Below are 16,177 nucleotides of genomic sequence, written 5' to 3' on the forward strand. Positions count from 1 at the left end.
TCTTTGGGATCACACTGGGGCAATCGAGCCCCCCGGCAGTACCGCGAGTCTTTATTGAATTGCTCTGTTACAGCAAGCTCGGCTCCGGTGGGGAGTAGCGGGGTCCCAAGGCCAGCCCCAGATCCCCCATCCAGCTCAGACCCTGCAGGGCATCACCCCACCGCAGGGAGCCGGGGCCAGCCCTGTCCTGGCACTCTGACCCTCCCCAGCACCCACTGTCCCATGGGATGGTGACACCATGTTAGTGGGCAGGATGTACCCAGGCCTCCACTGTGCAGCTCCGGTGGTCCGCAGTACCCCAAAGCCCTGTGACCCTGGGTCGCGCTGCGATGACAGCTGGGGAGGGGTCTGTAGGGGTCCATGGGACACCATGCCCCACTCAGACAGCGCTCTCCTGGTAGCTGTCGTCCTCCAGGAACGTGGTCAGCCTCCTCCCAGGACTGGGGGCCGCATCTTGCTCTGAGGCTGTGACCTCCCCGACATCCCCATCGCTCTGCTCCTGGGCAAAGTGCACGAAGACCTGCGGGGATGGCATGATGAGAGACAGCACCATGGGACAAGGCCACCTCAGCCTCACACCTGCCTCCCCTGTCACCTGGTCCAGTGTGGTCTGGGACACAGAGTAGTCCTCGATGTGGCAGGGGCCACGATGTGCGGCCAGAAGGCTGAAGACAGTGGCCAGGGAGGCGACACGGGCAGGCAGGTGGTACTGCAGCAGTCCCCCGTGCCGCTCCCGCAGCACGATGCCAGGAAAGTGCTGCTGCAGCAGGGCCTGCACCGCTGCCGGGCCAGGGCCCCCCGCCCGCACCACCACCGTGTACCCGTCCCCAAACCTGCGGGGAGAGGGGACACTGCTGCAAGGACTGGCCATGGCCACCACCCTCAGGAGACCCCTGAGCCCCCTGAGCCGGTACCTGTTCTTGAGGTGCTGCACGCTGCCCAGGCAGCGGAACCGGCCGTTGACCATGATGGCCATCCTGGTGCAGAGCGCCTCACACTCCTCCATGCTGGGGGAGCACGTGTGAGCTCCCCCGGGGCAGAGGGACACTCCCCTCCGGGGGGGGTCCCACAAGAATAAGGGTGCTCCCCTGTAGGGGGGTGATGGGGGCAGAGGGGTGCTCCCTTTGGTGGGGCTGCAGGCCCTTTGGTGGGGACTCACCTGTGGGATGTGAGCACCACGGACCGGCCGTCCCGGATAACGCCAAGGATGCGCTCCCACAGGAACCTCCGGGCTTGCGGATCCATCCCCGTTGTGGGCTCATCCTGCAACGGTCCCAGCCCAGGGTCAGCCTGGGTTGGACCCCAGTGCTGCCGTGGGGCCTCCCACTGCCCCCCTCACCAGGAAGACGACGGGGGGGCAGCCGAGGAGGGCGATGGCTGTGGAGAGCTTGCGCTTGTTGCCCCCGCTGTACTTGCCCGCTGGCCGGTCCGCGTGCGGGCCCAGCCCCAGCGCGGTGATGCCCCACTGAGCCACCTGCAAGAGACAGAGGAGGTGAGGGTGGGGGCTCCCCATGGGCTAGGGGGGCCAGGGTGCAGGCCCTACCCTGGGGGTCTCCTCCTCCGGGACCCCGCGCAGGCGGCTGTAGAACTCCAGGTGCTCCCGCCCTGTCAGCAGGTCCGTGATGGCATCAAACTGGGGACAGTAACCCATGTGCTGGTGGACGGACTGGAGGTCGGTGAGCACGCTGTGGGTTGGGGACAGGTGAGCACGGGGCAGGGAGAGGTGAGCACACTGTGGGATGGGGAATTGTGCCAGGGATACTGTGGGAATAGGGACAAGCAGCTGCAGGGATGAGGATGAGGATAAAGCAGGCTACAGGGCAAAGGGCCATGCGGAGCACGGGCTGGGGACAGAGATGATGGCATGGGTGCTGTGGGGACATGGAGAGGGGTCCGAGCCGTGGGGTCCCTGCATTCACCCACCTGTGCCCCTTCAACCAGGCCTCTCCCAGCGTCACCTCTGTGTCCCCTGTCAGCATCTTGAAGGTGGATGTTTTCCCAGCCCCGTTCACCCCCAGGAGGCCAAAGCACTGTGGGGGCAGAGCAGGGTCACCGGCAGCCCTGGCCCTGCCCACAGTGCTGTCTGTCTGTCCATCTGTCCCTCACCTCCCCGGGGGGGATGGCCACGCAGAGCCGGTCCACGGCCGGAGCCCTCCTGCGCCGGTACACCTGCACGGAGGAGAGGTGGCACCGAGTGCTCCCTCCCGTCACCACCGGCATGGCCGGGGACTGCGGGGGGGCTGGAGGTCACAGCAGGGTCCAGCCCCACGCACCCACCTTGGTCAGGTCCTTCAGCAGCAGGAGGTGGCTGTGCAGGGGGATGCTGCCCACCCTCGCCCGCTCCCTGGCCACATCCTGGTCCTCGTCCCCCAGTGAGGGCAGCTCCAGAGCCCGTGGCCTGTGGGAACAGTGGTAGGGGCACATCCAGGGCTGTCCACCCCCTTGAGCACCCCCAGGGTACCCCCCCGGCCAGTGCTCACGCCAGGCGCAGGAAGAAGCGGTGGTACTGCAGCAGGAGGGTGAAGAGGAAGAAGATGATGCCCTCGATGGCCATGGCAAACATGTTCTTCCCTGCCAGGTCCCAGGAGAGGGGGGACACAAAGCGCTTGTCCCCTGCAAGCAGCAAGAAGGGCTGTAGGCATGGGGGAGCCCCACGCTGGGCTTTGGGGAGGGTGAGCAGCCCTGACAGCACCAGACTCACCGAACCTCTCAAAGGCATCAGCCATTGCCTGATTCTTCACCATGTCAATGAGGCCTCGGCCCAAGCAGAAGTGGGGGAAGATGAGGAAAACCTTCTTCAGAACGCGGTTGATGTCATTGAGGTTCTGTCGGGGCAGTGAGGAAAGGGGTAGGGGAGCTGGCACTGGCCCTGCAGGGAAGGGATGGGGGGTCTGGGGCATCCCAAGGCTCACCTGGTCCACAAAGAGCTCCAGCACAAAGGTGGCCACGCTGCCGTTGATGCCGATGAAGAGGTTGATGCAGGTCAGGGCCACGTAGGCGGTGCTGGGGATGCTGAAGAGGAAGGAGGCTGGATACATCAGGGGGGTGATGGACCATCTGCAGGGGGGAGAGGCAGGGGCTGGCCGAGGTGCACCCCGCAGCCTGGGGGGATTGAGACAGCAGCCACCCTCCCAAGCACCACAACCCCCTCACCCTGGCTGCCCCCAGCCCCATAACCCCCTCGCCCCTGCTGGGCTCTGCTGCCCCATCACCCGTAGAGCAGCAGCAGCAGCACCAGGGAGGGCAGGTTGGCCGAGGACACGTAGGATTCCTGCTGGAAGCAGAGGAAGATGAGGATGACCAGCAGTGCAGGGACCAGGTAGTTGCACTGTGGGGATGGAAAAGCCGGGAAAGGGGTCAGGGGTGGGACCAGACCCCTTGGAACTGGTCCCTGTCCCCATCCCCATCCCCATCCCCATCCCCATCCCCATCCCCACCATGTCCCAGGCGAAGTTGCCCAGCCAGTAGGTGATGGGCTTCATCCCGCTGACAAACTGAAGGTGCTTGGCCTTGCTGACCCTCTCCTCAATGAGGAAGACAACGAAGCTGGCCGGGACGAAGGACATGGCGAAGATCACGCAGATGGAGACCAGCACGTCAACAGAGGTGGCCATCCTGCCGAGGAGGGGAGAGCTCAGCAGGGGCCAGAGGGGGCTGCGGGACCCCCATCCCCAGCACTCACAGGGCGGCCTCAGAGAGCTGCTCCTTGGTGAGGTTGAGGGGGTGGTTGGTGGCCGTGATGCCGAAGCGCGTGGGGTCGGTGCCGGGGGGCAGCCAGGCTCGCAGCAGCCCATTGCTGGCCACGTTGAGGAAGGAGACCATGGCATGCCAGCCCTTGTTGTTGAACCAGACCTGCAGCACGGAGAGGGCCGGGCAGCTCAGAGCCCCCACATACCCTGGCACTGCCCCTGGCTGTGCCTGCAGCACCCATTCCCACCAGGAGTCCTGCTCCCCTCCAGCCCCAGCCACTCTCAGTCCTTCTTGGGCTGCTCCACCCCCGGAGGGGACACAGCTGTCACATCCCTGCTGCCCCCCAGCTCTCACCCCTGAGGGACCCCCAGCCCTGGGCACACCTTGATATTCCTGCGGGCGTCCAAACCCTCGATGAAGCGGCTGAGGTTGGCCAGCAGCCGATCTGAAGGACTGCCCTGGGTGCAGGAACACAGGGTGAGGAGGGCTCTCCCAGCACTGGGACGCCAGAGCTGAGCCAGGGTCTGAGTGCAGCCGTACCGGGGTGATGCTGAGCAGCACCCGGAGCTCCAGCACTGCCTGATCCACCTCTGCTGCTGACGGCAGGGCCTGGGAGCTGCCGGCGCCCAGGGAGAAGCCGCCGTACCTGCAGGAGAAACGGGGCTCCCAAACCTGCCAGAGAGACTCCCTCTGCCAGCGTGGCAGGAACTGGGCTTGAGGATCCACGTGGGTCCCCTCCACCCCACAAGATTCTACAATTCCACGATGCTACGAAACCTGCCACCCATTTGCCACCCCCACCCTTGTGCAAACTCAACTCTCCACCCACCCAGACAGCAGGAGGGGCACACAGCAGAGGGCTGAAGGCACCTGGATGATGGCTCTGCCCAGGGACCCCTCAGGCTCTCCCCAAACCCACCAGGGATCTCCTGCCTCTTCCCATCCCTGGCTGTGCCAGGGCCCAGTCCCTGCCCAGCTCACCTCTGCTCATTCACCCATTTCTTGTTCCTCAGCCTGAAAGAAATGAGGTGGGGGGAGACAGAGGAGAGAGAAACCCCCCGAGGGGACATTAGGGCAGCACCTGCCTACCCAGCCACATGTCCCCAGCAGTGTCCCCTTCCCCCAGGTGTCCCTGGGGTGTTCCCTTGGTGTCCCCACAGTGTCCATGATGTTCCGAGCCCCAGCACTCACTCCTGCCGGATGATCTGGGGGTAGGTCTTCACCAGGTAGTCGGAGATGTTCCTGCCTGTCAGGTTCTGAAGGATGTCCCCTGTCCCCCTCTGTACCTTCAGGATGGACAGATGGGCTGGATGGACACCCAGCCCCATGGCCTCCCCGGAGCATCACCTGCCCCCACAGCCGGCAGTGACAGAGCCCTGGAGCTACCCCCGCTGAGCTGGGGGTTACCTGGGGTGGTGGGAGCCCCCCGGCCCCCTCGGGACACTCAGGGAGCATCCTGTGTGCCCCTGGCCCGCTGCACTGACACGGGGGGGACGGCTCAGCCGGTGTCCAGTTCCCACGCCACAGCGCTTCCAGCAGGGATGGGGGGGCTGAGGGGGCCGAGAAGCCATCGGGGTGGGAAGCTGGTGGGCACAGCCCCGTCCTGGGCAGCCGGGAGAGAGAGAGAGAGAGAGAGAGAGACCCCCATTACCAGTCCGGTGCGAGCCAGAGGCACCGGGACCAACCACGGGGATGGTTGGGAGTGCCATGGCATCACACCAGGTGGCTCCGTGGGCAGGTGGGCACTGAGGTGAGGGCTAAGCCCTGGCTGCCTCCTCCAGCCCCGTCCTGCAGGCACTCACGCCTTCCCCTCTTCCTTCATGCACTTGGTGCCAAAGCCGGGCTCGGCCAGGAGTGCGTCCAGCAGCCGGGCCGTGTCGGGGTCTCCCGGGGCATCGTTGCTGCCAGGAGACACAGGAGTGAGCTGGTGGCAGTGGGGGACAAGGGACACGGCGGGCAGAGGGCTGGGGACACACCTGAAAAAGGTGAACTGCTGCCCGTACATCCAGGGCTGGAGCTGCAGCGGCGGGTACTTCCCGAAGGGCGGCACGATGAGGCTGAAGAGCAGCGCGATGCAGACGAAGACGGCGGGGAGGACGATCTGAGGAGGTCGAGGGATGGGGAGGGGGGGTCAGGGTTGGCTCTGCCCCACCCTGCCCCGTGCCCTGCCCCATCCCCTCCCCGCGGCCCCACCTGCGCGAAGAAGCCGCGGGTGCTGCGCCGGGCGTGGAGCATCCTCTTGGTGAAGAGAGCGCGGAGCTGGCGGCAGGTGAGCGCCCAGCCCCTCACCCTGCCGCAGGCCTGCCCCGCCGCCCCCCGCAGCAGGTCCGTCTCCCGGGGCTCCTCCACTGCCAGGGCAGAGACGGGTCTGGCAAGGGGCTCGTGCCAGGCGGGGCGTGGGGGGACAGGGTGCTGGCAGGGGTATCCCCCCCACCCCAGCAGGGACAGGATGCTGCATGCAGGAGACCCCAGCCCTCCCCAAACAGCTTCCAGCTCCTACCTCGCCGGGCTCCTTTGGCTCAATGTAAAGGAGAGGAGAGAGGGATTACAGCTGGGCGGGGGTCAGCACCCACCCAGGGCAGAGCTGGTGCCCCAAACCATCACAGCCCACCAGACACCCGTGGCTGCTGCTCCCATGCCAGTTCTCCATCCAGGATAAGGGGGCTGGGATTTCATGTCCCATCCCAACCCCTGCACAGAGCTGGACTCCCCCAAACCCACCCTCATCCTGGCTCTTTGCTCTGGGGACACCCCAAAACTGGGAGGTAGAAATGCTGCACGAGGGTCCCTGAGTATCCTCCTGCTTGAAGGGACATGTGTCTGAAGGGATGCCTGCTTGGATGGACACCTGCCCAGATGGACATGTGCCCCCAGGGGCTGGAGGTGGGGAGCACTCAGTGGCAGCTCGGGGGTCCCACCTCCCCATCCTTACCCAGCTCTCCATCGGCCACATCCACGTCCCCCGTCTCGCATGGGGCTGCTCCTCTCGCGGTCCCTGACAAAATGAGGACAAGATGCCAGGGCAGGGCCAAGGCCACAGGCTGTGACACATCTCTGCAGCCACAGGTACACCCAGAGGGGACCCCAGCCCTGGCAGGGACACACAGGGTGCTGGGGACACCCTCACACCTCTGCTCCAGGCTGCTTATCACCTCCCCAGCACCCCCGGTACCCCAGAGCTCAGCTGCAGCCAGGACTGAGGGGTTTTACCTGTGGTGTCAGTATCCAGCCCTGTGTCCTCAGCCACCTTCAGGAAGATCTGGGGGTGTGGGAAGGCTGGTGTTAAACGCACACCAACACCCACAGCCCGGTGAGAGAAGCCCCCTGAGGGCACCCTGGGAGCCCCTTGACCACAGCCCCTCTGGGTACCTCTTCCAGAGTGGTGTCGGAGATGCCGTAGCTGGAGACCCCCAGTTCCCCCAGGCGTGTGTCCAGCTCGCGGAACAGCTTCCCGAAGGTCCCATCCCTGGCCCCGCTGTAGGGCAGGACAAAGAGCACCTCGTGCCCAATGTCCTCCACCAGCCGGGAGCCGGGCACCAGCTTCTGGATCAGTGCTGACAGCTGGGCCACATCTGGGGGGATGGGGAGGGCTGGAAACCTGGGGCAGGAGCCGCTGGCTAGCGCAGCTGGCTACAGCTCCATGTGCCCGGCATCCCAGCCTGAGGGTCCGCGGGGAAGGTGGGAGAGGATGGGGATCCCCTTCTGCCCCTCCAGTGAAGAGAGGTGAGGAGGCGGATGCAGAGCTGTGCACCCCCAGCTCCCCTGGCTGACGGGGGATGTACGGGGAGCAGCTGAGGGTGACACTGTGAGGGGACAAGACCCTCACCCACGGCGCTGGCGTCACTGCCCCGCTCGCTGCCCAGGCCTGTGTCACTGCTGTGCTCCGAGTCGCTGCCGTCCTGCAGGAAAGGGTGGCTGGACCCTAGCACCCCACAGCAGGACCTGGCCCCCAGTGCCCCCCAATACCCAGGACAGAGGCACTGGCTGCCCTTTGGGGGATGATCACCAGGGCAGAGGGACCCACCTTTTTGGTGACACTGGGGACAGTGCTGGTGTTGCCGCCTGTCCCGCTCCGCTCCCGCTTCACCAGGGTGAGGTGGTAGCCGGTGCCCAGCCTGGCCTTGAGGAAGAGGGGGGACCCACAGCAGCAGAGCCGGCCCTGTGAGATGATGGCGGTGCGGTCCCCCAACAGCTCCGCCTCGTCCATGTAGTGGGTGGACAGGATGATGGTGCGGCCTGGGGACCAGGAATGGACTTGACCCCAGATCCCCTTGCCGGACCCCCCCCCATTGCAGGTTCTCCCCACCAGCACATCTCCCTGCTCGCCCCAGGCTGGGGGGCTCAGAGGGCGAAGGGGGGGACCCCCAGCCCTGACCTTTGCGGTACTTGAGCAGCAGCTCCCAGATGCTGCGGCGGGAGAAGGGGTCGACGCCGGCCGTGGGCTCGTCCAGGATGACCACCCGGGAGCCGCCCACGAAGGCGATGGCCACCGAGAGCTTCCGCTGCATCCCGCCTGCAGAGGGACAGCGTTGGGGGGGCTCAGAGCCACCGACCCCCGCTCAGGCACCCAGCCTGACCCCTGCACGCACCTGAGAGGTTCCTGGTCTGTTCCCGGCGCTTGTGGGCCAACCCCGTGTCCTGAAGCAGCTGCTCCATCTCCTCCTGCACCTGCTGCTCCGAGAGCCCCTTCAGCCGCCCGTAGAACCAGACGTGCTCCTCCACCGTCAGGCTGCAGGGAGAGGGGGAGCAGGGCAGGGTGAGGGGCACAGGAATTGAGGGGGACAGCCCTGCATCACTCCCCACACCTCCCCACCCCTGCCTACATGTCGAAGAGCACGTTGTGCTGGGGACACATCCCCATGGATTTGCGGATGCTGTCGATATCAGAGCGGATGTCCCAGCCCAGGATATAGGCAGTGCCCGAAGTGGGGGGCAGGAGGCCAGTCAAGATGGACCTGGATGTGGTGAGGAAAGTGGGTCATGGAGTGCAGGAACAGCAGGGCTTGGGGTCAGGGTGCCCTGTCCTGCGTGGGGACCAGGTCGGGACAAGGGTCAGGCTCAGCTCCTGTCCCCAGCGGTGGCCATGCAGCCCCTCTGTGGCTCACATGGTGGTGGTCTTTCCAGCACCGTTATGGCCCAGGAAGGATGTGATCTGCCCCTCATAGAAATCCAGGCTCAGCCCATTGACGGCCGCACGGCCGCTGCTGCCATAGACCTTCACCAGGTTGCGGATGGAGACGCCAGGCTGGAGCTCGGCAGGCGGCTCCTCCACCAGCACTGGAAGCGATCAAGGGGTCACATCCCAGGCAGGACCCCTTGCTGGGGGCAGGACCACTCACCATGGGGTGCAGGACCCTCCTCTGGGGAGCAAGGCCTGGGCTGGAGGGCTCCAGCCCTGCTCCATGGTCACTGCCCTCGGCCACACAGCTCCAGGGTGGGCAGCGACTCACCTTGGGGTGCAGTGTGGGGGCTGATGTGGTACAGGGAGTGCCCAGCTGAGGATGACTCTCCAAACCAGTAACTCTTCAGGAAGGGGAAATTCCAGGGCTTGGGGATCCCGTACTGACCTGCAGCAAACGGGGCTGAGTGGGGCCGGGGCTGAGGGGCAGCTGGGGATCAGAGGGGCTGCACACACCTGGGAAGACACCCTCGAGGTACCAGGTCGCCAGGCCATAGAGGATAGCATCCAGCAGCAGCAGCCCCATGGCCGCAGCAAAGCTGTACGGGTCTCCTGGCACGGGGCTGGCACCCAGGTTGTGCCACTGGATGCCCACCCCCTGCTCCTCGTAGAGGGAGAAGTAATCGCAGCCGAAGCCGAAGGCCACAGGGGACAGCAGGCTCTGGGGACGGCGAGAATGGCAGCGTGGGCAAAGATTGGCCTGGGGGATGCGGCCCAAAGGCAAGCCGTAGGCCAGACGCAGCCTGAAAAACTGATCCTTAGTTTATATGTTATCACCCCTTTTACCCCAAAATATCCCCTTCCCTCAACCCTTGTCAAACCTCCCTAAACCCCAAAACTTTCCCTCTCACCACAAAGCTAACAAATCTCGCTTATATTCCCTCTCAGAAGCCCCATCCCTGCCCAAAGATGAAATGTATCTACGTTGATGCTGTCCTCACTGCTGCCTCGATGACCTAAAAGTAGATAAGAGCCTAGACTGGGTCAATGACCTTTTTGGACGATGGGGAATAACAGGATAGATTGCATCTTTGATTAAGGGAGCTTTGTGGGTATTCATTGTAATTATTATTGTGTTACTTATGTTCTCTTGCCTCCTACGTTGCTGCAGAAAGGCTGCCAGGAATGCCTTTTTAATAAATACAGAAGGGGGAGTTGTGGGGTATGCCCAGCCCCTGCCCTGGAGGGATCTCTGCTGAGATAAGAGATTTCGCAATCGCCCAGCAGGACTCCCTGGAAAGGCAACCATTTCTTTGGGTCATGGCGAGAAAAGACAGACCCACAATCCTTTAGGAGACCCTATGCAGATCCTTTGTAACCCATTGGCCTTCACCCATCCCCTGTATCCCTACACCCCCCACCCAGAGCACCAGGGGCACTGCAGAGGGGCAGCTCCGGGCGCTCACCACGAGGACGCGGATTGGGAAGGTGATGTAGTCGCGCCAGGCGACGCACAGCACGTAGGGCAGGTACAGCGAGAAGTAGATGATGCCACCGCACGCCGAGGCCAGGTTGGCACGGGGGAAGAAGGTGCTGATGAGGAAGCACTGGCTGATGGTGGCCACCGAGAAGGTGCCGAGGAAGAGGAAGATGACTGCTGGGTCGCTGTAGGGCAGGATGTTTCCCAGCTGCGGATGGAGGCAGGTTGGAGCCTGTGGAACCCCCCATGCTGGCTCCCAGCCCTGATGTTCCCTGTGTCACCTGCCCTGTCCCCCAAGACCTGCAACCTGCCTTGAGGATGAGGACAAGGAGGGCAGAGCTGAGGAGGAAGGGGATGAAGCTGCTGAGGAACCAGCTGAGCCAGAGGATCCCACTGCTCAGCCCCATGGTCTTCATGGTCTCCTTGAGACGCGTCTCCTTCTCATGCACCACCCCCTTGATGATCATGGCCACTGAGTAGATCCAGGCCAGCGTCATAAAGAGAGGCAGCGAGCGGTTCAGGACTCTCAGGAACCTGGGGAGATACCACCAGACATTCTGCCCCTAGCTCAACACCCCCGGGCCACTGTTGGGCCAGGGACACAAGGGCACGACCAGCCCTGTGCCATCTCCGCGGGGCAGCGATGCTGCAGGATGCTCGGACGTGTCCCCCATGGCAGCAGGGGGGTCACTCAACAGTCCCAGCAGTTCGGAGCTGCCCCGTGCCCACTTACACATCGTCCACATAGCAGGGGTAGGGCATCTGCTGGACGTAGACCCCTGTCCGTGGGGCAGCCCCAGTCTGCACCCGCACCACCGCCTGCTCCACCAGGTCCTGAATGTAGACAAAGCCTCCCCAGATATAGCGCAAGTCGCTGAAGGGGTCAGCTGCAGGGCCTGGGTCCCAAAACCTGGGGGCAGAGCACAGTGCTGGGACCAGGGATCCCCTGGCAACGAGCACAGGCTGCTTGGCCGGCTGTGGAGACACACAGGGTGGGCATCCTCCAACCTGTCCTTGATCTTGTTGGTCCTCGTGACATCATCGATGTCCATGCGGATCTTGTAGCGGACATGGGGTGGCAGTCCGGGGGCTGTGGCATTGATGGGGGGCTGGAAGACCACTGCTGCCCAAAACTGCTGCTCCTCCAGCAGCTCCAGGGCCCGGGCTACCAGCTGCTCCTCTGTGGCCACTGCCTCGATCTTGTCCAGGCAGACACACTGTGGGAAGGCAGGTAGGGGTCAGCGGGCACGAGGGCACAGGGGGCCAGCCCGCCCACAGCAGGGTGACACGCACCTCCATGAACTGTGACAGCATGCTCAGGACCGCATCCACATCAGCGTACACCTGGTGCCAGGTGAGGCCTGGCCCCGCCGCTGGCCCCGCCAGGAACGTGGCCAGCTCTGGCAGCTTCCAGGAGGTGCCATTGAGGAACCCATCCAGCATCTGGGCTGTGCTCGGGGCCAGCAGCAGGTCCTGCAAAGCACCAGGGTATGGGAGGCCATGCAGCCCCCTCTGCTCCACCTGCACCCCACCCTGCTCCTGGCCAGCTGCCCCCCACCACACCCCACCTTGCACCCCACAGCAGCCCCGTTCCCGATGGGAGGAGCCTGGGGTCACACACCTGGAGCACTTGCATCTCCAGGCTGCTGTTGAGGAGGGTGTAGATTCGGGGTCCCAGCTCCTGCCAGGCACCCCCCAACTCCCCCAGCACCGCCAGTTCCCGGAAGGTCCGATTCACCTGTGAGAGGGAGGTGAGACAGGTCCAGGATGAGACCCCCCCAAAACCCCCAGAGCCCCCTGCAGCCCCCACTCACCTCAGCCATCACACTGTCGGGGCCGGGCCCGGGTGGCGTGTACAGGATCTTCCCCACAAAGAGGGGCTTGATCCCCCGCCAGAAGATCTGTGAGAGGGGGTTGGACTCCAGGCTGCGGAGCAGCTCCCGGCAGAAAGGACCTGGGGGTGCAGAGCCCTCACCACCAGCCCCACACCACCAGCCTCCACTGCCCCGCACAGCACCTGGCCGAACCCCCCACAGCCCCCCACTTACTGCTGCTGCCTGAGGCCACGGGTCTCTTCTCCGAGCTGTTACGGTCCAGGAATGCTTTGACGTCATTGTCCTCGTACCAGTTGAGGGAGGGGATCCTGAGCCCCCCACCCTCGGGGTGTCCACAGGCGATGCGTGACAGGGCTGTGAAGGCGCCCGTGCTGGTGGTGCTGGTGTTGGGGGCCCTCAGCCCCTCTAACTCCTGCCGCAGCTCGGCCAGGCTGGTCATGGAGGAGACCTGGGGAGAGTGGGACGAGAGTGGAGCAGGGCACTGGGGGACAGGGACACTCAGGGACACGGTGTGAGTGGGTAGGGGGCAGGGGAGTGAGGGGTGTACCTCCTCCATCAGGGATGTTGCATCCCGCAGGAAGCTGCCCAAAGCTTCCACGGTGACAGCGATTCCGCCCAACTCTGAGCTCAGCTGTTCCTACAAGGGGACATGGGAAGGGGGTCACAGCCCTGCCGGGGAGGCCAGGAGTCTCTGTCTCGGTGCCTTCCAGCACCCGACCGCGCTGGGGGCTCACCGCCAGGAGCCGCGGGAAGTCCATCTGGGAGAGGAAGGAGCCCTCCATGGCACGGAGCTGGGAGCTGGGCAGTGCGCACAGTCCTTGCTGCAGGCTCTGGGTGGAGTCGGCGTCGCCCTCCACCAGGAAGCTCCCCAGGACCGAGGCGTTGCAGACCAGGGCTTTTAGCGGGAGGCGAATGCTCTCCAGGGAGAACTGGAGGGAGAGGGGGGGTCATGATGCGGTCACCGGCAGTGGGCACCGGGAGTGGGCACCGCGCCGACACTCACGATGCGGGGGCTGAGCCGAGCCCCCATCAGCTCATCCACCAGCACCGGGGGCAGAGATGTGTTGGTCCGCAGGAACCGGGAGAAGGTCTCGTTCTCTCTCAAGTATTCTCTCACCGGCAGAGCTGGGGGAGCAGGGGTCAGACAAGGGGTCTCGCTCCCCCGGCACCCCCGCCCCCGGTGCTCACCCCTCCGCTGATTCCCACTGTCCCGGAGCCGGCGCAGGGCGGGCAGGAGCCGGGCGAAGCTGCGCAGGAGCCGCTGCCCGTGGCCGTGGAGTAGGACCTGCCGGGCTTCGGTCAGGAGGCGGGAGAGGCTGTGACATGGGACATGGGGTGGGCAATGAGACCCCGGCCCAGCCCCGCTCTGCCCCGCAGCTCCGCGGCCCCGCCGCTCACATGGAGCCATCGAAGTTGCCCACCACGCCAGGGGCCTCTCCCGCCGTGGGATGCCGGAAGCAGGGGTTGTTCATGTTGCAGATGATGCCCTGCAGCCAGGGCAGGGTCCCTGCCGAGGGCAGCGCCTTGTTGGGGAAGTGGCCTAAGGGAGAGGGAGGCAGGTTCAGGAGGGCAGTGCAGGACCCCCGGGACCCCACACACACCCGAGTAGGGCGATGCCAGCGAGCCCTCAGCCTGTGACCACCTCCCGTGTTTGTCCCGCCGGTGTCACCCCAAAGGGCTCCCGTACAGGGCATGCAGAGGGGTCTCAACTGGCTCAGGGGGTCCTGCGGGGGACACTCACACTCGTGCTGCTTGAAGGGCGGGTGGGATCGCCGCACTGAGATCAAGATAAGGAAGAGGAAGAGGGGCCACAGGATCTCGATAGCCAGCTGGATCTGGGGGAGATGCAAGGTTGGTGGGGGTCTCGGTGCCCATCAGTGTCCAGGGCTCTGCCTGCCCCTGTGCCAGGCACCAGCGGCTCTGGGTAGCCCCATCCCAATCGCCCACTCACCCGCTGCCGCCGGCGGTAGGTGAAGTTCTTCCAGAGCAGCAGCCCCAGCTGGGTACCCACGGCCATCGCGGGGGTCCTGCGGGTGAGAGCAGGGGGGGCAGCCCCAAGCCGAGGGCGACGGTTGGGCTCTCACTTCCTTCTGGTTCGGGGCTTATCACACCCCGGGCACAGTGCCGGGCACAGGGCTGAGCTCCGGGGCCGGCAGGAGCCGGACGGCATTCCTGCAGCAAAGCTCCTTTCCGGAGCTAAAGGCTCAAATCACATTCTTTCCTAAATCGAAAGCACCAGAATCGGGCACGAGCTCTGTCCAGGAGCCAGGAGCACGATTCAAAGCCCACGCCGGGCACAGGGAGCAGCCGGGCACCCCAGGAGTAGCTCCAAGCCCCGGCGAGCTGGGCAGCCAGGGGAAGTCTGAGACCTGCCCGTGCCTCAGTTTCCCCGTGAGAAGAATGTGGGTGGAGCTCTCATCAGCCCAGGAGCGGAATTGCTCCGGTGCCGCGGGCTCGAGGAGCGAGCTCCGACACCCGGATCCCGCGGGTAGCAGCCGCGTTTCGGCCAGTTTCTGGGAATTCACCGGGGCCAGCAGCTCCGGGGCCCGGCGGCAAAGCTCTGCCAAGGCAGCTCAGTGACGAGCCCGGTGGCGGCGCCGGCACGACTCAACCCGCAGCGTTCCGCCTCGGTGCACCCACCCGCGCCCCGGGAGAACCGAGCTCCGGGGCGGCTCCCCGGTCACCGCGAGCCTGGGACACCACCACCACCCCCCACTCGCCCCTCGTTTTTCCCCGGGGCCGGGGGAGCCGCGCACTCACCCGCCGCCCCGCGCTCGCCGCCACCCGCCCGCGCCCGGGGCTAAGCCGGGTCCCGGGCGCAGCCGGGATAAGCAGGCACGGGGCAGCGGGATTAGGATCCCGGCTGGGAAATCCGCCTAATCGGCCTGCGGGGCCGGACACGAGTGGGTCCGGGGGCAGGATTCCTCCAGGGATGCACCGGGGTCAGATGGGGTGACACGGAGAGAAGGAAGCAGCTGCCGGGGTGGGGGTGACACGGGGAGACAGAGGTGTCTGAGTGTCCACATCCGCTGGGACCGGAGGGTGCTGCGGAACTGCCGGACCGGGGGAGCCCCAGCCCCGCGGGGGCGGCGGCTCTTTTCGGGACAAAACAATCACAGAATCCCTGGATCTTCCCGGGGGACTCGCGTGGGAATCTGCTCACTCATCTCACGAGGACAAACACGCCGCATCGCTGCAAGCGGGAGCTCGGTGGATCCCGCGACCCCGGCAACCCCCGGACCGGCAGCTCCCGGCCCCGGCACCCTCCAACCTCTCGTCCCCCAACCCGGTTCGGCCGCACGGAGCCCCGCTCTGTGCGGGGTGCGGAGTCACCGGGAGGCGGACGGGCCGGGAAGACGTGGGGACAGCCCGGGGGAGACAGGGACAGCCCAGGGGGGCCATGGAGACAGCTCGAAGGGACGCTGAGGACAGGCCAGAGGGGACATGGGTACAGCTCGGGGGTACGACGGGGACACGAGGATAGCCCCGGGGGGGGGCGGGGAGGCACTAACAGCCTCGGGGGGATGCTGGACGACCGAATCCGGCCGAGACCAGCAGCCGGGACACAGCCCCCTCTCTCCGCCCTCGCAGCCCCCGGCCCGGGACCCCCGTTACCTGATGCCGCTGCGCGGCCTCTTTAAGAGACCCCGCGGCTCCGCCGGGCGCGCGCAGGCCCCGCCCTCCCCGCGCTACAAAGTATCCGTGGGCGTGACGTCACGGGAACCGGCTCTTAAAGGGGCCGGTCCGGCGGGACGAGGAACAGGAGTACCGCTCCCGCCCCGCCCCGCCCCGCCCCATCCCACCCCACCCCACCCCATCCCACCCCAGCGCACCCCAGCCCATCCCATCCCATCCCATCCCATCCCACCCCACCCCACCCCATCCCTTCCCATCCCACCCTTAGGAGCCCCACGGGGCAGCGCGGCTCTCCGAAAAGCAGCATTTCGCCCAAAAAAGTGGATCCCTTCCCGGACGGGCCCGTTCTCGTCCTGTCCCGTTGGCACTGTTAATCACTCATCGATCAACCGCACATCCATTAACCCCGCAGCCCGT

At 65.4% G+C, this 16,177-nt stretch overlaps 1 protein-coding gene across 6 annotated transcripts; it reads right to left on the minus strand.

The window, feature by feature from the left end:
* Nucleotides 1-34: 34 nt before the first annotated feature.
* Nucleotides 35-15,823, minus strand: ABCA7 (ATP binding cassette subfamily A member 7). Of its 6 annotated transcripts, none has more exons than XM_048288061.1 (51): nucleotides 15,740-15,823; nucleotides 14,076-14,345; nucleotides 13,866-13,959; nucleotides 13,523-13,664; nucleotides 13,313-13,440; nucleotides 13,128-13,249; nucleotides 12,859-13,053; nucleotides 12,672-12,761; nucleotides 12,338-12,572; nucleotides 12,104-12,243; nucleotides 11,911-12,027; nucleotides 11,583-11,762; nucleotides 11,298-11,506; nucleotides 11,023-11,199; nucleotides 10,601-10,823; nucleotides 10,276-10,497; nucleotides 9,326-9,530; nucleotides 9,141-9,257; nucleotides 8,796-8,967; nucleotides 8,514-8,645; nucleotides 8,280-8,419; nucleotides 8,066-8,203; nucleotides 7,715-7,926; nucleotides 7,517-7,589; nucleotides 7,060-7,262; nucleotides 6,901-6,949; nucleotides 6,623-6,685; nucleotides 6,191-6,208; nucleotides 5,884-6,038; nucleotides 5,667-5,791; nucleotides 5,493-5,591; nucleotides 5,098-5,293; nucleotides 4,882-4,976; nucleotides 4,672-4,704; nucleotides 4,231-4,336; nucleotides 4,074-4,148; nucleotides 3,683-3,852; nucleotides 3,438-3,615; nucleotides 3,213-3,328; nucleotides 2,913-3,057; nucleotides 2,702-2,825; nucleotides 2,481-2,613; nucleotides 2,278-2,398; nucleotides 2,107-2,169; nucleotides 1,924-2,030; nucleotides 1,544-1,685; nucleotides 1,340-1,474; nucleotides 1,160-1,263; nucleotides 915-1,007; nucleotides 596-833; nucleotides 35-520 (listed from the first exon to the last, which is right to left on the minus strand). In XM_048288061.1, exons 2-51 carry the CDS (start codon nucleotides 14,139-14,141, stop codon nucleotides 380-382), a joined length of 6,756 nt encoding a protein of 2,251 aa, XP_048144018.1. In that variant the 5' UTR covers nucleotides 14,142-14,345; nucleotides 15,740-15,823; the 3' UTR covers nucleotides 35-379. The 6 variants fall into 6 exon arrangements, with proteins under 6 accessions (XP_048144018.1, XP_048144019.1, XP_048144020.1 ...); XM_048288062.1 differs by having other exon boundaries at nucleotides 14,076-14,151; nucleotides 15,740-15,758; XM_048288063.1 differs by lacking the exon at nucleotides 15,740-15,823 and adding an exon at nucleotides 14,885-15,614 and having other exon boundaries at nucleotides 6,191-6,202.
* Between the last annotated feature and the right edge of the window lie 354 nt (nucleotides 15,824-16,177).

The sequence above is a fragment of the Corvus hawaiiensis genome, chromosome 28 (assembly GCF_020740725.1).
Source record: "Corvus hawaiiensis isolate bCorHaw1 chromosome 28, bCorHaw1.pri.cur, whole genome shotgun sequence".
NCBI classification, from domain to species: Eukaryota; Metazoa; Chordata; class Aves; order Passeriformes; family Corvidae; genus Corvus; species Corvus hawaiiensis.